Source organism: Anabas testudineus, chromosome 14 (genome assembly GCF_900324465.2).
Source record: "Anabas testudineus chromosome 14, fAnaTes1.2, whole genome shotgun sequence".
Lineage (NCBI taxonomy): Eukaryota > Metazoa > Chordata > Actinopteri > Anabantiformes > Anabantidae > Anabas > Anabas testudineus.
In genome coordinates, this window is record NC_046623.1 from 968,625 (window position 1) to 995,086 (window position 26,462).

General features: G+C 39.3%; 2 protein-coding genes and 1 non-coding gene across 3 annotated transcripts; all 3 read left to right on the forward strand.

The window, feature by feature from the left end:
• Positions 1 to 134: 134 nt before the first annotated feature.
• On the forward strand, positions 135 to 4,328 carry hspa8 (heat shock protein 8). Its single transcript, XM_026373418.1, has 9 exons — positions 135 to 267; positions 1,256 to 1,465; positions 1,675 to 1,880; positions 1,968 to 2,120; positions 2,221 to 2,776; positions 2,884 to 3,086; positions 3,283 to 3,481; positions 3,577 to 3,809; positions 3,896 to 4,328. The coding sequence occupies exons 2-9, from the start codon at positions 1,261 to 1,263 to the stop codon at positions 4,088 to 4,090; spliced, it is 1,950 nt and encodes a 649-aa protein (XP_026229203.1). The 5' UTR covers positions 135 to 267; positions 1,256 to 1,260; the 3' UTR covers positions 4,091 to 4,328.
• On the forward strand, positions 3,123 to 3,215 carry LOC113171187. The gene has a single exon (XR_003299689.1). It is a non-coding gene; the product is annotated as a small nucleolar RNA SNORD14 (small nucleolar RNA).
• A 668-nt stretch (positions 4,329 to 4,996) lies between the features above and the next one.
• Positions 4,997 to 22,680, forward strand: jhy (junctional cadherin complex regulator). The gene is made up of 9 exons (XM_026373185.1): positions 4,997 to 5,026; positions 7,253 to 7,623; positions 10,858 to 11,575; positions 15,180 to 15,269; positions 15,920 to 16,371; positions 16,673 to 16,964; positions 20,103 to 20,189; positions 21,402 to 21,524; positions 21,694 to 22,680. The coding sequence occupies exons 2-9, from the start codon at positions 7,298 to 7,300 to the stop codon at positions 21,892 to 21,894; spliced, it is 2,289 nt and encodes a 762-aa protein (XP_026228970.1). The 5' UTR covers positions 4,997 to 5,026; positions 7,253 to 7,297; the 3' UTR covers positions 21,895 to 22,680.
• The last annotated feature ends 3,782 nt before the right edge of the window (positions 22,681 to 26,462 follow it).

Sequence of the window (26,462 nt, forward strand, 5' to 3'; positions counted from 1 at the left end):
CGTCAGCCGTCAGTGGCAACGCATCCAACCACTGTGATTATGAAATAGGCGGCAGCGCCTTAGCGTCATCAAAAACGTCAGTTGTTATTGGTCGACTATTGAGGAAACGCTTCTATGGCTCGACGTCTGATTGGCTGCTTTGCCGGTTATATAAGGTACTCAACAGTGTGCATCTTCCTTTCCCCTCATTTACCGGCAAGGACAAGTCAACCTCGGCATTGTCCCATCCAACTCTCCACCTAAAGTCATCGGTGCTTCAGTAATTCGGTGAGTTATAACCGTCGATGTTACACATATTTCTAGGTGGCGCTTTCTCCATCGCTTGTGGTTTCTTTTCAGTGCTATTATCACCCTCTGTATTGTTCACTCCCAGTCGTTAACGTGATGGATAGTGGTAGATACAATATAGATTTGTTTTTAAATTACTTGTACTATGTGTAAATGATAGAAGATCGTTAGAGAGAAAGAAATTCATATGCCCGTGCTAGAACTGGAATCGCGAACTCAAGGGCTGCGGCATTAGCTCATGTTAGCTACTTAGCAGAACGGGGAGGGCGGGGGAGAGATTCTCGAACGTTCCAGAATGTTCTGGAACATCCTGTGAAACCAGTGCGTATGAACAGACTTCCGGTTGCCCTTTCAGAAGAAAAGCTTTTGGATGACGTTACAGTCGAATTCATCTGTAATTCTTATAGATTTTATTGCATAATAATGATAGAAATCATCGCAATCGTGTTTATTTTTTTTCACCAATTTATTTAACCTGAAATATTAGTTGCCAGCTTCCGCTCTTGCCCTTTCTCAGAAACATCTTCTTCTCACGTGTCTAGATCTCCGCCATGTTTTTTTTTTTTTTTTTTTTGCCGTGGTCAGCCGTTTGCTTTTACGCCATGTTAGCTGATAATCCGCTACGTTATCATTGTTCTTACTGCTATTGCACAAGTTACTGATTATTTGAAAGCTTAATCAGTTTAAGTAGCTTTAATAGCTACTTAAACTAGCTATTAAAGGTTAGTTGTGCCCTCCCTCCTATTTGACTATTAAACCCCTTTTTTACCCTAGGTTCTGTCTAACAAATGGGTCTGAACTGTACATCAGTTTAAACACCACTGAATCAAAATATTGCACATATTTGACCTGTTACATCCTATATATGCTTTATATTTATGTGGAAATGTTATTTCTACTTAAGTATTGAGGTGGACTTATCTTTAACTTCTGATTAACAAGTTATTGTTTTTCTTATATTTCTTAGGAAACATGTCTAAGGGACCAGCAGTTGGTATTGATCTTGGAACAACCTACTCCTGTGTTGGAGTGTTCCAGCATGGCAAAGTTGAAATCATTGCCAATGACCAGGGCAACAGGACCACCCCCAGCTATGTGGCCTTCACAGATTCTGAGAGGCTGATTGGAGATGCAGCCAAGAATCAGGTTGCCATGAACCCCACCAACACAGTCTTTGGTAAGAATTGAGTCTTAGCATAGCAATAATAACACAGTGGTCTTTTTTTCCCCACTCAAAAGTTGGTAGAATGCACTTTAAGTAACTACAGTATTGGGCAACCTTTATAGTGCAACTCAACTCCGCCTACTTTGCCATAAAGACACAGGAAAACAATTTAATGAAGTTTGTTATACTGTTAAACTTAATTTATTTATTTTTTATTGCAGATGCCAAAAGATTGATTGGCCGCAGGTTTGATGACCCAGTTGTACAGTCAGATATGAAGCACTGGCCATTTAATGTCATCAATGACAACACTCGCCCAAAGGTCCAAGTTGAATACAAGGGTGAGACAAAGTCCTTCTACCCAGAGGAGATCTCTTCCATGGTGCTGACAAAGATGAAGGAGATTGCTGAAGCCTACCTCGGAAAAGTACGCCTTTAGCTTATTATAACTCTGGGAAGAAAACACTTTCTAGCTTTTACATGAACTTTGCTAATTTGCCTTCTTTCATTTCAGACTGTCAACAATGCTGTAATTACAGTGCCTGCCTACTTTAATGACTCCCAGCGCCAGGCCACAAAGGATGCTGGCACAATCTCTGGCCTCAATGTTCTGCGTATCATCAATGAACCAACAGCTGCTGCCATTGCCTATGGGTTGGACAAGAAGGTAAATATAGTTTAAACAGTGTAGTTATGCTTGTATGAGAAGTGTGTATGACCAAATTGTAGATTTGAGCAGCTTTCATAAGGGTGACTATAATTTTCAGGTAGGCTCAGAGAGGAACGTTCTCATCTTTGATCTTGGTGGTGGCACCTTCGATGTGTCCATCCTGACCATCGAGGATGGAATCTTTGAGGTCAAGTCCACCGCTGGAGACACTCACCTTGGTGGGGAAGATTTCGACAACCGCATGGTTAACCACTTCATCGCAGAGTTCAAACGCAAGTACAAGAAGGACATCAGTGACAACAAGAGAGCTGTCCGTCGTCTGCGCACGGCTTGTGAGAGGGCAAAGCGCACCCTGTCTTCCAGCACCCAGGCCAGCATTGAAATCGACTCCCTGTACGAGGGAGTTGACTTCTACACCTCCATCACCAGGGCTCGCTTTGAGGAGCTCAATGCTGACCTCTTCCGTGGAACCTTGGACCCTGTGGAGAAGTCTCTCCGTGATGCCAAGATGGATAAAGGCCAAATTCATGACATTGTGTTGGTCGGTGGCTCTACCCGTATCCCCAAGATCCAGAAACTGCTCCAGGACTTCTTCAATGGAAAGGAACTCAACAAGAGCATCAACCCAGATGAAGCTGTGGCCTACGGAGCAGGTGAGTGTCAATAGAATTTCCTCTTGAATAATTGGGGTGTGTCCACACTAGTTGGTTGTTTCATCATGGACAACATGACCTAAACTTGTCTTAAAATTTGTTTGCAGCTGTCCAGGCTGCCATCCTGTCTGGAGACAAGTCTGAGAATGTGCAGGACTTGCTGCTTCTGGATGTCACCCCTCTGTCACTGGGTATTGAGACTGCTGGAGGTGTCATGACTGTCCTAATCAAACGTAACACTACCATTCCTACCAAGCAGACTCAGACCTTCACCACCTACTCTGACAACCAGCCTGGTGTGCTCATTCAGGTGAGCACAACACAATTGTATTGGCTCTTAATGTTTTCGCAATGATGATGCTTATTCCTGCCATTCGTAGTTTCCACCAGAGGTCGTAAGACCAAAGATGGTACTGACCTTCCTTGGATGTCTGAGCGAAATAAGATTGTCACAACTATTACTAACATTTTGACAATTGTCAGCTAACACTAAATACTTTTAACAGGTTTATGAGGGTGAGCGTGCTATGACAAAGGACAACAACCTGCTGGGCAAATTTGAGCTTACTGGCATCCCCCCAGCTCCACGTGGTGTTCCCCAGATCGAGGTGACATTTGATATTGATGCCAACGGCATCATGAATGTCTCTGCTGTCGACAAGAGCACTGGCAAGGAGAACAAGATCACCATCACAAATGACAAGGGTGAGTAGTGTTTGGTTTTTTTTGTTGTCTTTTAGTTAAATTTGAGCCTATTTGCTGCATTATGACAGTTCTTACATTTTACAATTTGCTGTCAGGTCGCCTCAGCAAGGAGGACATTGAACGCATGGTCCAGGAAGCCGAGAAATACAAGGCAGAAGATGATGTCCAGCGTGACAAGGTGTCTGCTAAGAATGGTCTGGAGTCATACGCTTTCAACATGAAGTCAACTGTGGAGGATGAGAAGCTTGCTGGAAAGATCAGTGATGATGACAAGCAAAAGATCTTGGACAAATGCAATGAGGTCATCAGCTGGCTTGACAAGAACCAGGTAAATATTGGTGTAGATTTGATTTATTTTTAATTGGAGAATTTTAGACATCACTTGCTACAGAAAACTTTCTTTGAAATTTCCAGACTGCCGAGAAAGATGAGTATGAGCATCAACAGAAGGAGCTGGAGAAGGTGTGCAACCCCATCATCACCAAGCTGTACCAGAGTGCTGGTGGCATGCCTGGTGGTATGCCAGAGGGCATGCCTGGTGGCTTCCCAGGAGCTGGCGGTGCTGCCCCAGGTGGATCATCTGGACCTACCATTGAGGAAGTTGACTAAACATTCCATCACTTCAGCTGCTACCTCCTGAGATGTTTTCTAAGACAGTAACCCTCTTGTAGCACAAGCTAAAGAGTGTAATTTAATGAAGTAAAAAATGGGGTTCAGGGATCACATTTACTGTATCATTTGCAAAACTGGGAACAACTTGTTGGCACAATTGAGTCAGTTAACACGTGTTATGTAATGTTTTTGTATACTGAGATGTTGCATCGACAATAAAACCTTGTTAACCCTGGGTGTTCTCTACTCATTTAGCTTCGAGCAATAAAATGTGTAATAACTCGGTGAAATCAACTGTGTAATAAGCCTGCTGAAGTGGCTGCACTGCTGTTATCGGCCATAGTGTTTACAAGATTATTGTGACTGGCATTTATTCACTGTATTTAGAGTATTAACTTGCTTAAGACAAGTTTCACAAATGTGATGAATGCATTTCATGTAAAGCATACAGTGGCCTACACAACCTGCAGTGACAGCTGCTACACACCATGAATCCATAACTGAATATTTAAGTGTATGCCAATCATACAAGGAAAATGTTTTCCCATAGAAAGCAACATCTATTTTTACCTATTGCCCTACTTGAGAGCTGCATTTCAAAGTGAAGCTGTGTTCCTTCAAGCCCCAAGAGGCAACATGTTGGGATAGCTGGTGTTTTCAGTGTTTCAGCCATATGCAGTCGTGTTTTAGGATGCTTGACCTAACTCAAGTTCTAACCAGTAACTGTCTACACTTTTACTTCGTTTCGTTCATACATAGCCATACTGATTAAGCAAAAAAAGCATCCATCAATTGTAACATTAGATTAAGGTTCCTAAGAGAGTAACTCGCTATAGTCCTGACGTCCCAGTCATGGCATCGGATGTTTACCAGTGAGTGCGTCGGCGTTTCCATGGTTGCAATGAAAGCTCAAGCACTGACAGAGAAACACAGGTGAGCTCTTACTTCTTTAACTCTAGTTTAATACTGTACTGTTCTAATTTTAATTAATATAACACAGTCCAGTCCTGTTTCGTTACTAGAAATACTATTATGCAGTAGATATTTTTACATTTTTCATATTACTGTGCTAGCGTCGTATGGCAAAATAAGCTACACGATAGCGGCTAGTAATGAAGTTAGCTTTATGCTAAACTAACGGTGTTTCTTAACCAACTAATGTAACGCAAGGCACAACTTTTCGCTTTAGTCTTTACTTTGGGAGCTTTACTAGCGGAAAATGTACAACTGGAACTGCTTTGAACTGGTTGGATAAAAAGAAAAATAAATAAATTACGATTTTGAGTTTATACAAATAATTATACAACTATTTGAGTCTTGCATGTAGGTGGGATTATTATTGACTGTCAAATGGACAGATCAGGCTGCGTTCGCTGAACCCATTCCTCTGTTGAGTCAGGCCTGGAAGGGATCTCCAAGAGATGCTTTCTATGTAAGATGGGGAACAACATCCACAGTATACCTGTTATATGCGGACAGGGCTTTTAACTTCCAAAATTGTGGCCGTTTGTGGACACTAGGTTTCATCCTTCTTAGTACAAAACTCCCTCTTTTATTACTACCCTTGGAACTCAACAAGGAAACACTGTAGGCAAACGCAACGAGGCAATTGTATATTTAAAACGTGTTAACACTGGAAGATCCACTGGATTTGACTAACTCAACTGAAGCTTCACATGCAAATACATTTTTGCAGGTATCAGGAGGATGGATGTAGTCTACTTCTATCATACAGACTTGAAATGATACAGACTATTCAATGTTTACATGGTTTTCTGGCTGAATGGATAACGGACAATTTCCTTTAAAGGAGCTCATGTTACATTAAAAGTAACAGATCTATTTTCTGTTAATAGGGTAGGGAAATGCAATGGTCATGAAAGTGTTATGCTTAAACTTTTAGTTAGAAAGCTAAGATATTTGAATTGACTGATCAGTCAACAGTCCTGTTCACAGGAATTTCGAATAGTGATTTTCTTTTAGAAATTAATGATTTTGTTTCTGTCTGGTGTGCTACCACATTGGATTTAATATAAAACAGTGAAGATGCCCACATGCCACTGGAACACAGGACTGATGTTTGCTGATAATAGACGTCTGGACATCTATGTACATATTAAAGATGTCTGTGTCAATCAATGATAGTCACTTATAACATTAACAATGTCTACGCTGTATTGATCATCAGTTTTATGTTCTAAAAGAGCAGGGGCTGGATGCATGTGCTGTGTGTGCATTTTACCAACCAAAGTTTGATAAGGAGGTGCTTCAGTAGGTGGTAGTATTGGTGATGGCAGGGAGTCTTGTAGTTTGGACAAGTAGTCAGACAGTAAGTCACAGTTGTCCTGTGAAGTCATCACACGTAGATGGAATTGCCTCACTAGAGAACCTGGTGAGTTAAAGGAAAAGGTGGTTAGAGGGACAGTTGCGAGGACCAGATTTTGCTTGCTAGTTCAATTTCTCAAAGAGAGATCATACTTTCTAGTTCTCTGGTGGTCTCGTTAGACTGGAAATGGACAGGGCATTGGATGTGCTTTAATACGTTTTAACACTAGATGCAAACCTAGCTACTGCTAGTCCTATGTCCTTGACGTCATTACAGGAGTCAATGAATGCACCTATTTCAAAAGGATGAGTTGAGTCTGTTGAAGAGGATTGAAAGGTGTGAGGAACTGGTACCCTTGCAGCCACTGATGAGCCACTGCTTTTACTGTATGGTTCAATTGTTTAAAGTTGAACTGGCTTCAGTACAGGTACAAGTTGGAAAGTCCTCAGCAGTCACTTCCAAACAGAATTAATATGGAGTTATACGCTGTATCTGAATTTACCTGTCAATAAACTACTAAATGGAAGCAAAACTGCAAAATTAACTAATTATGGCTAAATATCTGGTCTGACTATGATGTTGTGTATACTTGGAAAGAAAGGAAGAAGAAACAGTGTTTCATTGCAAGACAGAATTTCTGGAACACCTGAACAGTATACATCCTTTTCCTATTATGACAAGTCAAATTGTCTGATGGTATTTGTTTACCCATACTTCACGCAGGCATCAGTTGAATGTGATGAAATAAATGCACAAATGCTCAATGTACGTAAGTTTCTATTATATTATTTTGTGTATCTTGTACAAAAACAGTTTTTTCCACCTCTATATAGATAATAAGGTCTTTGTGAAGCAGCCTCTACACCTTCAGCATAAATATGGATAAAGGAGTCAAACATCCCTCTTCGAGACAAGCAGCTGTGTCCAACGAATGGGAGCCTGTGGAGCCTGATCCAGAGCAATTGACACAGGAGAGAGTCCAGCAGCAGCAGCTACAAATTCATATTGGCTACCATGATCAATACAAATACAAACGAGCTCAAAATGAGAATACTGACAGCTTAGAGAAAAGTGATGATGAAGATGAAACCGAAGATCTTCCAGTTTATGACAGCTTAGAAGTACTCCCCATTGCCAAGAGGAACGTCAACCTCTTACGGACGGAATATTTGGATACACATATAAACCAAAGAGAAGAAACAAGGTATGTTGCACTATTTCTGTTTTACGCTAGTGTGTATGCTACTACAGCTCCCCTTTGATCATGGTCTTGGCGCCCTGGCACCACATGTGAAGATAACTGTAGAAAAACCTGAGTGTGATGGTTGACAGTGATCCAAGATTTAAAAACAGCCCAACTCAGTTGTTAAGTCCAGCTTTTTCCAGCTACACTTGTTTTGTAAAGTCAAATCATTCTTTTTTTTATTTATTTTAAAAAAGTAATTAAAGTTTGGCCACTGCTATGCATTGTACTCTAGTGTTAATCTGTCATCCCTCTCTTGTCTTCAGATGGTTGAAAATTCTGCCACTAGAACATTGATCATATAACCCTGGTTCTGGCCTCTCTTTACTGGCTGTCATTTTGTTTTTGAATTGTTTAAGGCCTGTAATGGACTGGCACAGTGAATTACTGCAGCGGCACAAACCAGTAAAATCGCTCTGGTCATCAGCTCAATTTCTGTTAGAGGTGCAAAGGGCAAAAAACAAACAGTGGGGTGATCATGCTTTTGCTTTCTTAGCCCCTAAATTATGAAATAGTGTACCCCTTCTTAATGTTTTACTCATTGCTTAAAACCTAATGCATTGTAGAATCAGATTTTTGTATTGTTTGTGATTAATCTTATTGTACTTACTTATTTTTACTTTTATTTTATAAGTTCATTTTGTATGCATGAGTTTATGTCTATTTTGTGATATATAAATTAATTTGATTTAACATAAGACAGACAGTATCTATTAGAAACAAACCACGTGAAAAGACCAAAATCAACAATAAGTCCATCTCCCAAAATTTTTCCCAACAGTGCCTAAGTAAATCTAGAAGTAAAATCTGTTCACTATGTAGAGTAAGCTCAGTTGTTTGTCTAAATGTTGTAGCAAATGTAGTTTAAACCATAGTAAACATTGCATGTCTTGGGAGAATTTGCTGCAGGAATGGGTTTTTATGAAAGCAGGACTGTGTACTTGGGATTGGATCACTTGGTGCAATAATGTGGCTCACTCATATATTTTAATAGTGTTTAGACAACAGAGCCCTATGGCCCAGGAAAATAAAATATATGAGGACTGTGTTTATAATATAACACTTGATAAGTAACGCCTATGACCATACATACACTGTACATGCTTTACTACTGTATAGTTACACAGTTTAGCCAGTAGATGGCAGTAACTGATCTTGCTGGTGCATTTTCTAAGGATTTCCTGTTAGAACATGTAGCCTTCATTTCTGGGCAAAGACAGTATTAAAATTGCTATGTTTAATAAGTTGTTATGTTTTGATCAAAACCTTCTTTCACTCAGAATAGTTATAGAAGTGAGTGGATATTGTAAAAAAAAAAAACAGACTGATCACATTACTGGCTGTGTAGCCCTGTTTATCACAATAATTCTATAACCACGTATTACTGTTTAAGCTGTTCATCCCAGTGAGAATTGTACCCAACCTTGTTCTATTTGCCCATTGAACTGGACTGTCACTGTCTGTGACAAATTAATTAAAATTAAGCAGATAATAGTGCTACTTAGATGAAATGCAATGAGGAGAATGGCAGCAGCAATCAAACCTTTTACTTGAAATTGCACATGGATGAAAAGATAAATAGTCTTCATTCATCACTTAACAATGGAACCGTGTCAGTTATTTAATGAGATGCAGCCACAGTTTGTACATTGTGGTGACAATGGCCTAATTCAGGTGCTTTCACAATAAAAGCTTTTATTTGAAGGAAATTAGATTTTTGTTTTGTTTGGGTGTATCACAATAAGTGGTCACTCGTGGTCCATTAACAAGGGTCATCATTGCGCTCTCTGTCTCTCTTTTTAGGCAGTAGAGGTAGGCATTTATGTTGAGAGTGCAAAAACCTCATTTTTGTTTTTGCACTCTGGTTGACTCGCACTGTTGTTTCCACTTCTCTTTGCTCCAGACACGCCTGCTAGTTATTTACCTCTAAAATAGAAAAGGAGCATTCTCCATTTTCCCATCATGAATCTGTTTAGATTGATGCCCCACCAAGTGTGGGTCCACTTCCAAAGTGCATTGTTTCAGGGGAAAATGACCATGACATATTCTCACAAAAGAGGTCTGTTTCATAGAGCTGAGGCAGCCGACACAGCCCTATTCCCATTATAATCTTCTCATCGTCCACTCTTCTGCCTCCTCAAAGCGGGTAAGCCTTTTTACACAATGCCACTGCATAGTTTACACACCCAAAGGGCATTCCTCATTCAAGCAAAAGATTCCTATTTAGGCAACTCTATTCATCTTTTCTCACTATATTTTATACCCATCTCACTCCAAATATTGCAACGGGATATTCGAGTAAAGTCTGTATGACCAGTCTTTTAGTTTTTCCATTCGGCATTTGTCGGCAATATTTCACTGGCTTTTGTATTTAGGTGTTTGTATCATGGGGAACAAATAATAGGCTGCAGTGTTTTGCCAGCGTTAGAGGCATCATGCCCAGCTGCACGTTGTCTATAATACATTCTCCAACTAGTTTGAGTCGCAGTCATTACAGAGCCATCCTTTACCCTTTTGGCCTCATCGAAGTGAAGGGTCCTACACCTAGGCAACCCTCCCCCCTACACGACGCACCACATCACGGCAGGAGAATTAGGCTCCCCTCGTCCTCCCAGTAAGCACAACAAAGAGGCTCTCTGCTATTTATTTTAATGAGATCTTTTCATCACCATCAGAAAGAGCATTTTAGCCTGCAATTTTCAAGCCATTTCATAAGCTGAAAATTGCCGTTTGTAAACCATTCCCCCGCTAGTAGCTCTCAAATACACTCTCATTAGTGAGCCTGGAGGTGAAAATACGAAAATTATCTGTAAATACAGGCTCATAATCCCCCTCATCTGTTTCAATTTCAGAAGTCTCTGATAAGGCCTAGCACTCTTTGTTTGAGGACATCATCATTCTAATAATGGTCTAATGCCTCTTGTTCCTTTGACCTCTCAGCACAGGTCTATGTCGCGTTCAGGCGTCTGAAAAGCTTCCTTTAGAAATGGAAATGTCATTAATAAAGCTGCTTACCAACAATTAAATCAATTACTAATGTAATTATTGCTTTTTTATGTATATACAGACATATTCTTTTATAATTCAGTTGCATTTGTTGTAATTGTGTATTCATTTAGCTTAGCCATTGAGCTATGGAAGTTTGTTGTGTTTAATATATAATCTTTATTCTGTTGTCTGTCTTTAACCTTACAGTGAGCTGTGCTCTAATGATTCCTATTCTGAGCTGCGCTATGACCCCCACTGGAGGACCAACCTGAAGAGAAATGGCAGCTTCAATGAGAATCCACAGATTTACATCGAGGAATATTACCCTGAAGAAGAATCTCGTCAGTCGTGTGCTGACGGACAGGAACTGGAAACAAATGGAGGATACAGATACGTTGTTGACACAAGTCCAGGTGCTGTACTGACTCCTTGCATGGCTGTCAGTGAGTCTAACCAACCGTACCACCTTCACCCAAAAGATACTCAGACAATCTCAGTAGCATCTCCAAACTGTCACCAACAAACTCTGCAGCTTAGATCACCACATGCAGATGTTGCAACGCCATCCAGCTTTTCCACTGAAAATGGAAGGGTCAGCAATTCACCAAGAAGATTCAGAGAGCAGTGTGAGAATGGCTGTGACAATGCTGATAATATTAGCATGTCACCTGAGGTTACACAGGATTTACTTGTTTTAGAATTTCAAACTGACCTGAGACGGACACAAAGAGGACCCAGTCAAACACAGAAAATGAACACATCCACGTTGACAAGTCCTAAAGTTTTACGGAACAGAAAGCTTGAAAGACTGACAAAGGACATAGTGGAACATAACAAAATAACCCTTGGTCGCAACATGTCCAAATGTGGCTCCTACGTGAGGGTGCACACATTTAGGCAGGAGAAGCCTCATAATGTGAGTAAGGTGTGTATAAAATTTTGTTTCCTCAACCATCTGCATATCACAAAAATTATCCAATGAGAATTTGGTCTTTGAAAGGTGATAGCTCTGTGTGCAGGCAGGCTCTCGTTGCAATTACAGAAACAGACACCAGGAGCTGCACTAGTATTGATAATAATTCTATGGCTGTTGAGCTCTTGTAGTTTGACTGTGGACAGACTACTGAAAATACTGGAATAAGACATAAATAAGAAAACATAATTTTTTTAAAAATGCCCACAGTGATTGTGTGTACTTGATGTATTTGGCTGTTTTCATCTGCCTTTCCTGTGAACTTACAGGACACAGTTTGGTGAGTAACAGATTAACAGTATCAACAGACACGTGTAAGTTTGTGGTTGTGTATTTTAGGCATTAAATGTAGTTTATTTGTGATAGTGGTGAAATTCTTTACTTAGCTGAGTCCTAGCTGAATTCAATATTCTAACAGTATTACGATTATTCAATTACAGAGTTTAGTTGTGGGGCTTGTTAGTGCTCATGAACAACAAATGCCTTTGTTTCTCTATATTTAAAGTGTATTTATCATATACTCAGTTGATAGGAAAAGTAGCTAATATATCAACTCTTGAAAGCTTATTCTAATTTGGAGACACTGTTAATGGGCAGCAGCTTTAATGTTGCTTGTCTCATGAGCAGAACATAAGCCAACATTTTTTTCTATTTTCCTTCAGCATCAGCCAGGCCTATACTCATTTAGTTGCATTGATATCCATATGCTCTTTATTGTCATCTCAGACGACAGCTAAGAGAATATCCTATCCTATGCTCTGACCCAGTCTGGGAAATTAATTTGGCAAAAGGAGCATGGCTGTTTTCATCTGCCTTCTCCTCCACCATATGAAAAGAGCCATGTCTGGCTATGCAGTGCTTATTATGAGTTGATGTGTACAACAAGAACATCAGAGACGCATGGTTACCAATAGGCTCTTAGACATCCCTGCACCTGGCACAGTGGCATAATTTGTCAGGATGGCCTGCATTCCCCATTTGTCGGGCCACAAGACTGTTTGCTGGCTATAATACCCCCAACCTTGTTCACCCATCTGAGCCCCAGCTCTCTACAATGTCTCATATCATCACCATTTACATAGTCAAGAGCCGTTAGCTTTGTGCAATAGTAAACAGAGCCAGAGCCTTTCCCTCTCCTGAACCCTTGTGTTTTGTCATTTTCCCTCTGAATTCGCTTGTTAGTTCTCCATTGCCCTGTCTCCCCAAAGACATGCCTTACTTAATAGGGGGCATAGGGCATAAAAGAAGAAGGCAACGATTTGCATGTAGTCTATTTCTTGTTTCATTACAGGATTAATATATGAATTGGGTTTGTTGCAGCAGTAGTAGAACTAGACTCAAGACTAAGTCATTTATAAACTACATATTAAATAAAATCTAAAAAGTAAAAGGAAAAAAACAATGGCACAATCGTGATCAACATGCTGACATGGGCAATCCACCACCCCCCATCCCCAAAAAAGGAACATATAAAAGTCATCCTTGATTTTCTAAAATGTGAACATGATGATGTTTCTCAAAACAAACAAACAAACAAACAAACAAACAAACAAACAAACAAACAAACAAACAAACAAACAAAAACCACTCCCAACATCTTAACATGACTTCATTGTTTAAGGCCAGTTTTGATTAACTGTTAAATTCATGCTGAAATCTAATGCACAGAAATAGTATAATGTATTTGGTTCTCTGATCCCTTGTTTGGCAATAGGTCTTTATTTTTACAAACACTGTACGAAATGTCCAGATGAAAGAGGTAAGATATAATAGTATTTATACTTATATCTACTACCTTCCGTATTAGTTTATCAAAAAATGTAATATAGAAGTTTAGATAGAACAGCATGGTTAAAAAAAAAAAAAACTATTTTTCATAATTAGGAAAAATATGCATCTTTTATCACAATGCTTGCTCTGCTTCCTCAAGTCCATCTTGTCTAGTGCTTTTGCAAAAGATAGCACACTCTATGTGCAAATCGCATCAGTTTCTCAAATCAAGTTCTCACAGGACAGTTGTTACTAGGGCCTTTTAAAATAGCCCATTTGGTCTTTTGAAGAGAGCTCCCATCCGAAGACAACTTGCGATAATTAGACGTGTTATTAAATGTACACAATTTCCTAATGCAGCAAATGTTTAGCTCGGCCAAGTGGCAGAGTGGCGGTAGCAATGATTGGCTTCATCGGAGCTTGGACCTCCTTTGATAAAGACAGAAGTAGCAGATCAATCTTCTGCTATTGCACTCAGCCCTCAGAGTCCCTTCTCCTCTCGCAGGCCCTCACTTCAAAGCCAGGGGAACATAATGTACAATCTTTTAATAGCTTTAGACCAAAGCTCTGGGGAGCTCTCTGCCACTGTATACCCTGCCTTAGTCTAAACACCTAATCAAGATTACCTGGGCTGGCCACAATAGCAGCTAAATGCAATTCAAGATCCACAAACCCTTTGAAGTCTTCATTGTGAAAAGCAGATGTTTCCCGGGTACAGGAGGTAATACAGCTAGCTGCAATTGCCAGACTTTGTTGTGACTCGCAGAGAAGCAATTACGTGCCTCCCAATTGAATAGAAAAGATATTACACAGCTTACCATGCTCAACATGTGATACAGGGTTGATCATTTGCTCCAACTGATTGGGATTTTTATAATGGGCAACTAAAGGCAATGGTGGTGGGAATAGGTAAAGGTGAGAGTCACAAAGCGTTTTTGTGTGTACTTGTCTGTGTGTACATTGCTGGACATACAGTAGTCGCTGACACTTGCTCCTGATCTTTAAACAACTACTCTGTTGTTGTTCATCTGTAGCAGCATTAAAATGTGTAACAGTCTGGAATCTGAAAACAGGATTTCCTTCATATTTGGTTGACTTACCAAAACCGTCAAAATTAGCTTGAACACTATAGAAAAATTACCATTCAGCATATATTTAGGAACAGTCAAAGGCCTGTGTGATTCAGCAGTGCCCTGGATTTTTCTGTGTTCTTTGAGCATAATCTGAGCACAAACACACTTATTGATAGATATGTTACAAAGCGATCCACTCATTCCACGTGACCTTCGCCTATTCAGCCTCACAGAATTAGTGGCATTCAGTGAAAAAGTCTTCAGCTCATCAATATCATTGATCCACTCAGATGGTTTTCTGCCACTGAGGGGAGTTGTGGAGTTAACTAAATGATTTTCATTACAGCATTAACACAACATATTTCTTTGCCACATAGAAAGATTAGGAGAAACTGAAACAGAAAATTGCTGTAATATGATGTCGTAGGAAAAGACAGACATTAATAGGAATGGATACTAATACCCACAGGAGCACACAGGAGGTGTGTGGGCTTTAGTAAAAGCTTCAGGGCTAGTGTATAGACCGAAAATATATAATATGTACACATTTATATATATGCATAAATACTTATATATAATATGTATTAATTTATATATATGCATAAATCCTTATATATATATAAATATATATACAAGGATTTATGGATAAGGAGTTTCAGTTTCAGTGTTTTTCTGTATCAGCATGTTTCTATCTGTTTGTGTTCTGTCTAAAGGTGCATGAATCTCTTCAGGCAGTCAGCACAGAGAGTCAGGACAGCTCAGACCCTGAATTGAGGTGGCTCCAGAAAACACAACAGTTGCGGGTAGGACCCTGGTTTTACTTTTCACCTGGGATTTGCCAAATATAATTTCAGAAATAAGAAAAGAAAGAAAAATAGGAATTGGAGTGAAAAGGGAGGTTGTTGGAGAAGCATTATTATTTTGAACACTTGAGCAGCCACCTTAACATTACCAAAGCCAAGGAGAATAAATATTTTCCCACTGGAATGGGAAAAGCTGGTGTTTGCTAAATCAGCTGCATTAGATGCATGAGGCATGCTCACAGACCTCCTGCTAAATAATTTGGTCAGATCATGCAAAGACGAGTGCCAGCCTTTCCTATTCTGGGGAAAGTATTGTGCCTGTTACTCGGAGCTCATGTCTGTCTGTTGTGTTTGTGCTGTAAACGGGTAAATGTAGAGTTGATGCATTGTGCTTCACACCACCTTCAGAAATCGCAAAGCTACTCTTTGCAAGTTAGCATATTTCAAAGCAACGCAGATGAGTTTAAAATCTAAACATTCACAACACCGATCTTTAGCTAGTTGCCAGTAGGGGTATGGATTTTGCCAAATTTTTGGGTTTTGTATGTACATGAACTTCCTTTGTCGCGGTTTTCTCAGTTCTCCTTTATTGCTCTGACATGCTACATTAATGAAAAATCCTCAAACTGTTAATCCTACTCTGACACCAGGTCACCCAGAAAGGAAAGAAAGCCCAGCGGAAAGAATATTTTGACTCTTCTCAACAGCAGAAGGCCCCTGCGCCTAGGGTTGGGACTGAGCGGAGAGAGCGTTTAAACCCCCCATTAGCAAGGCCAGCTGCTGTAACTCAGCCAAAACCACAGAACATGACTTCTGGGGTGACTTCATCACAAACTTTGCCCACCACGATCCACCTCAACATCAACCTCAACACTTCGTCCCATCTTCTATCATTACTCCAACAGAAGGGCCAGGATACACTCATCAACTTAGCATCTCTTCTTGATCATCCTCACTGGAGCCACACATCGAAAGTTCAGCTTGCCTTGTCCCAAGGGAATCAACTGGCAGATTCAGGAAAACCCTTCCCCATGTCTCCAGAAAGGCTAAATGCACAACTTTACGAACAAAATCTGGAGACTAGTCCTGAACATGGTCAAAAGTAAATAATTTTACTGTTTTTACTGTTTTTTATTCACCAAAGATAAGAAAGATATTCAATTTTTAGAGTTTCATTGATAAAAAACACTGCTGTATCAACAAGTTATAAAGAAAGTTGAAACGTATAAAAATAAAGTAATTTTTGATTTCTTAGAGCAGTCACAACCAAGTGAAAGACTATGTCATGACAGCATACCTGTGGCCTGATAAAATGAGAAATTGTACAATATTATTTATATTGTAATAATCAGTAATAATCATGGAACTACTCATTTTTATCCATTCATAATTTTGTGTTTTAGGACAAATACATTGAAGTTGCTGTTATCCGATGGTGATGACCAGAACTGGAGTCCCAGTGACATTCACACTAACCAGATTCCACAAAACTTCCCCAGAACACTTACTGCTTCGTCACAGGGCCTAGGCTCCTACCCAGTTCTTCCACCTATAGGAAAACCAACAGAGAAAGAGCGTCAACTGTGTCCTGATGAGTGTATGAACACAGGCCGCCCCATTCATAGAAGCAGCTCTGACAGCTACCTGAGTCAGATGGAGAAAAAGAAGCAGCTGAAAGAGAGAGTTACTTACAAGGTTGGTGTGTCTTTAAGGAGTGAACTGAGGCGAGTTTATGTGTGTTTCATAAATGCATTGTTGTTCTGAAACAATCTCATATACTCTGGGTTGTCACACAAATAAGAAAAATACCTTTACTTCATATCCATTTTAAATGATGGATATTGTGGGCAGACCTGTCATTCAAGAGCTCACAGTTCTCTATAGTCTATGGAGTGGCACTGGCCTAATAAAACTATGTGGTTCCTAACTGCTATAAAAATAATGTACTCTCATAATTAAAAAATAATTCTATTATGCAACCCTGCATGTGGTTGCAGCCCTGCATTGTGACAAATAGACTGCATCACAACGGCTGGTTGCATCACAATAAGTGACATGGCTGAACTTGGTTTTGCTGCTGGATAAAACAAAGTTGTTGTAAAATTGGTTTTGAAGTGTGTTTAAACTGACACCAGTAGTCACAGTTTTCAGTGAACACACACTGAATACATTGAGCATTAATATTATCATCCACTTTCCCCTAACAAAAGTGACATGAATTCTTAAATTGAGTGACATTTCCCTTTAATACCCGCTCACACGAGAGGTTACACAAATACATGCCCCTTTGAAGTCCCAAATAATCCCCTCAGCTGTCTCCATGCAGGGACTGCTTAATCCAGCAGAGTGTTCTGGTCGCTAAGAGCACAAAACATCAGGTTAATTGTTTAGCTTCACTAAGATTCACTTAATTGCTATAAGATGATGACTATATAATCCACATCGCTACAGGCTCTGAAAAGCCATTTGAAGATGTGTTAGAGGATAAGGTGATTAAAAGGGAGTGAGTCTGTGAGGCACAGGGCCACTAAAGATGCTTTTTTGCATTTCACCATTTGGCTGTTGTTTTTCCTCCTCTCCCTTTGGTTTTTAAACCTGAGCTATGCAGTTAGGTCCCAACTTCCCCCCCCCCCAAAAAAAAATTATATTGGATTTTTAGAAAGTTAAGCATCAAACATAGCTCTGGTTAACAGTTATTAAATCAAAAATAACTGTAATACAAACTTTAAGAAATTTTATTATTTTAATATTATAACACCAGGAATAAAACTGTGATTAATGTGGAAAATAAATACAATAATGTTAGTGCAAAGCTGACAAAGATGTACAGTTTTCTTATCTCCCAAAAACCAACAATTGACTTGGGTAGACCCAGCAAAGGCTAGAATATGGTTAACCATTTCAGGTTGTATTCACAGTGGAGGCTTCACATAGTCCTCCCATGGTGCCCCCCACTCCCGACCCCCTCACCTCCCATCTCTCCCACCATGTTTACCGTCATGTCTGATGAGATTACAGGCTCAATTTGTAAAGCAGTCTGGTTACAATGCCTGAGCATGAAAGCAGATGAGTATGACTTTGGGGTGGATGGGGAGAATGGCGAGGGCTTGGAAATAAAGGTGCCTTGTTGTGTCCATGGCCCATGGCTAAAGCAACCTGAAATCCTCCTTCCAAAAAGGAGCCAGTACAATCTGGTATGATTAGCTCTCTTTTGTCTGGGGCAGCCTGTGGATTGTGAACATCCATGTACAAATGACCACATTAGAATCATTATCACTAGCAACACCTGAAGAAATGGAGGTACTGTACTGTACATTACACTCCACTTGTCCTCAAATTTGTACCACTTCAACTTGTCTCTGAGAAAAGCCATTCAATATTGTATCAGACAGTAATAAAGAAATATGTTATGCTGGACATGCTGCTAAAGAAGAATCCTTTAAAAGCTCAAATGCCATGTTACTGACTTTTGGCACTGGTGCACAAAAATTAATAAAGTGGTTTGTTAGTATGAAGTAGAGACACACTACAGTGCTTTTGCAATGGAAATACTTTTTTCTACAGCCACAACTTTTTTCAGCTGTTAATGTCAGCATTCTAACATACTCCTACTTACAATGCTAACATGCTAATACTTTTAGTAGCATGTTTATAACCTTCTGAGTTTGTATGCTAACATCACAGCTACAATAACCCACAACTACATCAGCACTATCCCAAACAAAGAGCAAACCTTTAGAGATTTAGAGATGATCACTGCTGGGTCTCCAGCTCAGTGGGCTATAAATTCACAAACTAATGTCAGGGTTCTAAGAAGAAGCAGGAGACCTGAGTATGTTTTTCTGTTTTTGAATGCTTACACTGGATACTGTTTTCCTACAGTTTTAAAAGTGCTAATTGATAAATCATTTAAAGATATGGGGTTAAAATACATTTCTGATCTCCTTGAAGAATATAAACCTGGTCTGGTTTTTAGATTGGATTGTATTACTGCACTCTCTGTGTTCTGTTTATTGTGTATAGAGGAAATGTTAGAAACACCAAAATTACTATAATACCTCGTCTGAGAACCTTGAATGCCTCTGCAAATGTTTGTGTCAATCCATTCAGTAGATTTTAGGATATTCAGTGAATAGGTGAAAACTATGACTTGAGTTGGGTATTGATGAAAAGACAGGATCATCACAGTCTGAAAATCACAAAACTTCTAAGCATCACAGATATTTATTTATAGGAAGGTCATGGAAATCCATTAGTTGGTGGGATATTTGGGTGGACTGATATCACTAGCATAGCTCAAAAGATGTGTGGTTGAACATAGATCAGAGTCAGTCTTTATTGTGTCAGGGACACAACAAATAGATAGATGTAAGTAAATATATGTACTTTCTTATTATTGGACATTTCTCCATACACAGATGCACATTATGTCTACAGTTGATAGGGATAGCACAGTGTGAATTCTGACACCCTCTTATACTTTAATAAAGTCTGTTCTACAAACTGCCAGGCATTTGTCTTATATTTGGTGTATTATTAGTAATTCTTTTTTTTCAATGCACCAATTGAACCCAGTGAGAGACATCAAAATTGCATCATTGTATTGGATCAGAATTACAACATCAAAATGAATCATAATTGCAAGCAAATATTTATTGTTTGTCCCATAGTGCCATTTTGGCAGCCATTTAACAAATGGATTCCAGTTTGACATACGTCTGCTTCAAATTAAGTAATCCAAAGTGTCACTTGGTGTTTGATAGCACAACTTGAGTTCAGCTACTGTCAACTTTCAAACTTCAAACTCTCTCTCTTTCTCTCCCTACCTCTCAGATGTACAGTCTGAAGGACTACAAGCAGGTGAAGCCAGACACAAATCTGCGAGGCCTGGGACCTGACTACACAGCCATTGAAAAGACAGTAAGCACTGACCTAAAATAGCAGTCAGTCACTTTCCAGCAGGAATTGTCAGTGACTTCTTGACGTGCACCACCCGTTTTTGTGAAGTGGTTTAATTTATGCAGAAAATGTGCAGTTAGATTAAGACACTTTTTTTTTTACAACAATTGATTGAACAACAACTGTGAATACCTTGGTGTTTTGATTATAGTGACATGCTTGGTGTTTTGGATTATGACTGCTAATAGGTCAGAATTGGCCTTTTGTTCCCTGAATGTTTATGTTTTTAATCCGTGATTTTTTTTCAGTGCAGTTTCTACTCAGTGCTGGTATCCTAAATTTTCCTTAGAGGCAGTAGTATAATGTGAAGTATAATCACAAATAATATTAAAAACATTTCAGATTATGTTTTTTCCCATATTCACATAGGGGGCACTTCTGGATTTGGCCACTGAGAGATATTTCTGCACTTTCAAACTATTTCTATCTCACACACAAAAACAGTGTGGGGTAATTTACCTGCGGACATGCTTCTCTTGAAGCTAAATATGCTCAAAACAGAAAGCTGAACTCTGAGTATTGAGAGAGACGAATAAAGTGAGTGGGGAAAAAGTGCAATATTTGTTCCTATATTTCAATCCCCGTCAACTGTCTTGTATTTTGTCGCACACATGTGTTTATTAACTGATTAATTGTAGAGTTTTTCACTAACATGAAGCAGATATTATGTATATACTACAATATGTAGTATGCAGTCAGCCTTATGTCTCCTAGTGCCATTGTGTGACCACTGACCCTCTTCCATTTGTCTTAGTTTATTTTTTTAAAGACTCCCATGCTGTTCCACAGACACCATTACATATACAAAGCAAACAAGAGTGTTCCTAAGAAGTTAAGTGATCTTTGTGCTTTGCTATATTTTTTGTTAATCCCTCGCTGTAAAAAATGAGCGTTTGGCCAATTTACACTAGACTGAGCCCTGTGCATCTCCAGGGCCAAGCCTATTAGTGAATGATATGTGTAAATGTTGATGGGCCGGCTGAATGAATAGCAGTGTTTGGTTTTGTTGGGCTGCGTGGAGAGGCTCTGCCAAGGGGAATACACAAAGAGAAGGGCCTTAAGGGAGAAATGGTTCAGTTAATTAAATCCCTTTTTATAATCTGCTTCTCTCTCTCTCTCTCTCTCTCTTCTCTTTCACTCCTGCTCTCCCTCTTTCACCATTATCATGCTGAGAAAATGAAACGACAGAAGCTGTATTCAAACGTGATCTGCGAGCAGAACAAAAAGATAAGTAGGATTCCCCTTCTACTGGCCAAGGACCCGGAAGGCAGTGACAAGAAGGTTCCCAGGACGAAGGTGTGTGTGTGTTTTTTTTGGTGTGTGTGTATGAGTGTAAACTCTAACACGTCTCAGAAAAGAAAATGTGCATGTGGTTGGATGTTGTTTTTGACTGTATCTTGTGTACAGTAAGTAGTAAATACATGAACACACGTAACTCAATCTTTCTCTGTTTTCTCTGTCTTAGGCATTGGAATATGCCAAGACCATAGCCAAACCCCCTCAACCAAAACAGAGACACAAGCAGCAGCCTGAAGGCATCACTGAGCACTCTACTTACTTGCAGGATCTGGACACGTCCCAGCTGGCCACATTGGAACTACTTAGAAAACGACATGAAGAAGAAAAGCAGGCTGTGGCACACTTCAGAAAAGTACATGCTGTCTAAGGCAAGGTGCAGTTTACATAATAAGTCCAAAGAGCCCACACTCTGACAGGCATCTGAACCCATGTAGGATGTTAAATTAGCTAGGCCTAGCACCCTATCATCAAATCAATGCTGCACACGTGTTCACAGGTTCAGAGTAATTACAGTACAAGAGATAAAGATAATCCCTCTTGTGTTACTTTTAACAAAGTGTGTTACCAGGTCCAATTTCACAAGAAATTTGTGGTTTGTTATAGAGCACAAACACAGGGTGTACTTAGCACATACTTAAAGCTTTTAAAGTTTCTGATTATGACAGGGGGTTCAAAAGGTAAAAACGACCTGTATGTTCTCTATGGTAATACCTAGAAAAAGAAAAAAGTGTCTCCCCCAAAATAAAAAGTAACAGACAGTAATTATATTAGTACATTATAAAAGATATTGATTATTCACATTGTTCAGATACTTTTACTTGTTCTTCACTGGGCTTTTTGAACAGTTTATGTCATGCTGACACTGTGTCATGTCTTGCAGAGACATTAGGTTGTGAGCACTTTTGCCAAGCAAAAAACAGCTTGATTCTTGGAAGCTGTTCAGTGTACTTTGAGTCCAAGTGGAGAGCTAATCTTTTACTTTTATAAAGCTCAGGTAGAGAACAATTCATTGTAAGAGAACAATTCATTGTATCTCTAGCTTCTGCTTTACCTCTGTAATATTCTTTGGACGTCACGTGCGGGCGGATGTGTGGCTTTGTTCCATAGCATTTCTATTAGGTTGAGGTCTGGGCTCTGACTTGGACACTCCAAAAGGCAGATTTTGTTTTACTAAAGCCAATCTGTTGGCTGAAGAATTTTTTGATGCACTTGGGAATTCATCTTCCCCTAAATCACTTCATCATCCTGCTTGTTCAATGTTATACATACTGTGGACTCATGAACAAGGATGTTAGCCAGTTCCAATGATGCCTTCAAATCTTTGACTGTCACTCAGGGTTGCTACCTCATTAATGAGTGTTTGTTGTGCTCTTGTGGTCATATTAACTGGCCGCCCACTTTTTGATAGAGTAGCCACAGTCCCAAAGTGTCTCCCTTTGTAGATTGTTTTTCTGTAGACTGGTGAATTTCTTAAGTCTACTTTCTTAAATCACTTTGTACCTCTTTCCAGCTTTATGTAAATCAACAATTCTTAATTCGTAGATTATTTCATAAGGCATGGTTCACATAAGCTCAAAAAGTCAGAGTGTTTTTTGTCAGTTGAAGTAGCTCTAGTCCACACCCTCAAAATAATTTTCTTACAGGAATGCTAATACCTGACTCCAATTAGCTCCAATTATTCAGGGTTGACATACTTTTTTCACTAGCACTATGAGGTTTTTATGGTTGTTCTCAATAAAGACATGAAGATCAGATTTTCTTTTGTATTATTATTGTAGGCACATTATATTTGTTAATACGCTTGACCTAGATAAAGATATAATCATAATTTATGACATCCAAAGGATTCACATACTTTTTCTTGCCACTGTATATACAACAAAAACGTTACACACTCTAATATTTTATTGGACCACCTTTAGCTTTGATTACAACATGCATTCACCATGGCATTGTTTTAATAAGCTTCGGCAATGTTACAACATTTATTCTAGTCCAGAGTTGCATAAATTTTTTGCCAAGATCTTGTATTGATGATGGGAGAGTCGGGCGGCTTCTCCAGCACATCACAACAGGGTGAATCTGGACTCATCAGACCACATGACCTTCTTCCATTGGACAGTTGTTAACCCAAGTTTAGAATTTTCAGCAATGTTTTCTTTGCTTGATGCATGTCAATAATTTGACTCTTCTGAAACAGATAAATACCTTTTCTACGACCACAGGATGTGTCTTTCAACATGGTTGTTTAAGAAATTAGAGTTACTCACTGCATTAGTTAGGCTTAAATAACTTGTTGCCAGCTGAATAATTATCCATGCAGTTATTGTCCAATAGGAGGCTCTCATCTGTTCTCACCTAGTTAGGTTTTTTTTGGATGGGCAGTGTATATATATATAGTGTCAATATATATATACATTATTAATAATATTTTATATATATATAAGATTACTTTTCAAATTCAAATATAAATATATATCGGGTTATCGAGATTATGGGATTAAGACCGCTCCAGGAAAGAGGGCGAGTATACATGAAGAACTCCAGTACCTCTAAATTGTAATCAAGTACAATATTGAGTAGGTATACTAAGTTACTTACTACGTCTGCTTATTGTATATATGAAGTGAGCAGGTATAGTGAAACTATACGCTGGCACAGTGTTTACCTGCTCAGCAGACAGATATTACTGTAAGCACTGTCTTAATGAAATTTGTATAGTAGTTGTATGTCAACAGTGACCTTTGTCATTTTTGTTCCCCACTTCTGACCATCCCAGACCACTGGTCGTAATACCTGCACGCTCTCTTTTTCTCAGAGAGGCAGACGATTTCCATTTTTGTTATTTTAGTCACATCATCTATTTGTCTTAATCCAAATCTTTTGTTGTGGCTTCGTTGTTCTATTTCAGTGCTTCTCTGTACAGTGTAGAAAAACCTGCTTATATGAAAGCAGATACTTTGAAGCTCACATGATCTGGTCTTAGTCCTACATTTGGGAGCCGTGTTCTAAGTAGTAACTCCACCCCGACACAAAACACTCTCAAGCAGCTCATTTTACTAATTGAACCCTCAGATCATTATCAAAGCACTATTTACCTCTGTGCAATATTTTAATTAGATTATAGTCTCTATTTAACCCATCATGGACTCTTTGAAGCTCTGTGTTTTTAGTGTTAAGTCCTCAGATGCATAGTCCCAAACAAATGACGAAGCCCTTTTTAATTTAATGAGAAATGTTGCCTATCCAGACTGAGTCTCTTTGCATCTTTTTTTTTGGTCCCACCTCCTCGTTTTTTGCCATTGAAATCCAGTTAATTGAAGGAGTCTTTCACCACTATACATGAAGGGGGACAAATTAGCATCCCTTTCTGCCCATTGGGAAGCTAAAGCAGACGTGGAAGCTTTGATGTGAGAAGCACGCTTTCAGTAGGCGGCAGGCTTCCTGAAAATGAGCTGATGGCCCTGCTATTAGGCCCAAATGCAGATGCGTCCATGTGTTGCAAACCGCTTAATCTTTTAATTGATCACCTTTTGCATGGCCTATTCTCTGCCGCCTGATAATCAGAATCACATTTTGAAGACGACATGAATTGCTTTTCAAAAGGCAGAAAAGGATGGCAAGTCCAGTACGAAGAGAGGTTTACATGTTGTTGTGCAAATGTCCAACGAGAGATGCAGCTTGTGGTAAAACAGGTGAAGTGGATTTTCTGCCAGTCCATATGATGGCCATCTGAGAAATAAACACTTTAAACATTTGAATTTGAAAACGTTCCTGCACCATAGACCAGTGGTAAATTATTTTGATTATTTTGTAATTTAATAAATTAATGAAATAGTGTAAAAAAAAAAATAATTTAATGTGTTTTCACATCCAGAACATTCAGAGGAACACAGGAAGAGGTGCAGCTGCACAGCTGCTGTGATTCTAAACATGTCCAATCACATAACAGAGAGAAAAATGTAATAAAATTTATTACAAATAAAAAGTCTCCATAATCCTCATCATGAAAATGCTGTTAAATCTGTTACTGTAATGAATAATAAACACCTGCTTATTCCCGCAGAACTGAGTCTGGACAATGATGCTTTCTTTAAGGCTTCATTTTTCCATGGTCATTTATATATATAGCAGGTTGCAGAATTCACATATTAGACATTATCATTGTCTGTATTATCAAACGACTTGAACAGTAGTTCACCAAAACCTGGCGCATCACTCCCTGCACGCTGGAGTGTCCTCAACCAACCCACTAATGCAAACATGCACAAATATGAGAACAATGTAAAATAAGTGTTCTGTTCACCTTCGTGCTCCCAGCTCAGTGTAGAATCCACATGACCCCCAAATACAAAACAAAAACGAATTTCTAATCTCTTCCCTCTGTTGAAGGCCGTTGAAACGCTGGAAATAACAACTAGTTAAGTGAGTTTGATTCTCAACTAAACTGATCCTGATCAAGGGATTCTCTGGAAATGAACATGTGTTTCGTGAGGAAATGAAAACGACCATCTTAACGTGTCTCCTGCATGGAGGAAGTTTCTCTGTTTAGCGTTTGACCTTGTTGTCTTAACGCGCAGCGGGGCCCCCGGCCACCGGGCAGGACGCGCGGCTGGAGAACAGGCGGCCTCTCATTCACAGCGGAGCTCCACGCTGTGAGGAGCAGTCTGCTAATGCCACAGCTTCCAGAGAGTCATTCCTGCTGCACTGTGGCATTCAAATAGGAACAAGAAAGTCAACCGGCTCATTATTGATATAGTATTTATATATATTTACACACAAAAATAGAAAGAAAAGTCACCGAAACACAGTGACCTGGACCAAAACTGGATTTTACAAAGCCCCCAGCAAAAGAAAATGTCCAATGTAGAAAAAAAAAAAAATAGCAGAATGGAAAATGTAGTTTGGGAAAAAAAGTGCAAATAGATGAGGTGC

What these genes read in the sequence shown, in the direction of transcription:
- jhy (XM_026373185.1), top strand. Translation starts at nt 7,298, where the DNA reads ATGGATAAAGGAGTCAAACATCCCTCTTCGAGACAAGCAGCTGTGTCC. An exon ending in AACCAAAGAGAAGAAACAAG is followed by an intron (nt 7,624 to 10,857) that starts GTATGTTGCACT and finishes TTAACCTTACAG; the next exon opens with TGAGCTGTGCTCTAATGATT. An exon ending in AGAAGGTTCCCAGGACGAAG is followed by an intron (nt 21,525 to 21,693) that starts GTGTGTGTGTGT and finishes TCTCTGTCTTAG; the next exon opens with GCATTGGAATATGCCAAGAC.
- hspa8 (XM_026373418.1), top strand. Translation starts at nt 1,261, where the DNA reads ATGTCTAAGGGACCAGCAGTTGGTATTGATCTTGGAACAACCTACTCC. An exon ending in AGCCTGGTGTGCTCATTCAG is followed by an intron (nt 3,087 to 3,282) that starts GTGAGCACAACA and finishes TACTTTTAACAG; the next exon opens with GTTTATGAGGGTGAGCGTGC. An exon ending in GCTGGCTTGACAAGAACCAG is followed by an intron (nt 3,810 to 3,895) that starts GTAAATATTGGT and finishes TGAAATTTCCAG; the next exon opens with ACTGCCGAGAAAGATGAGTA.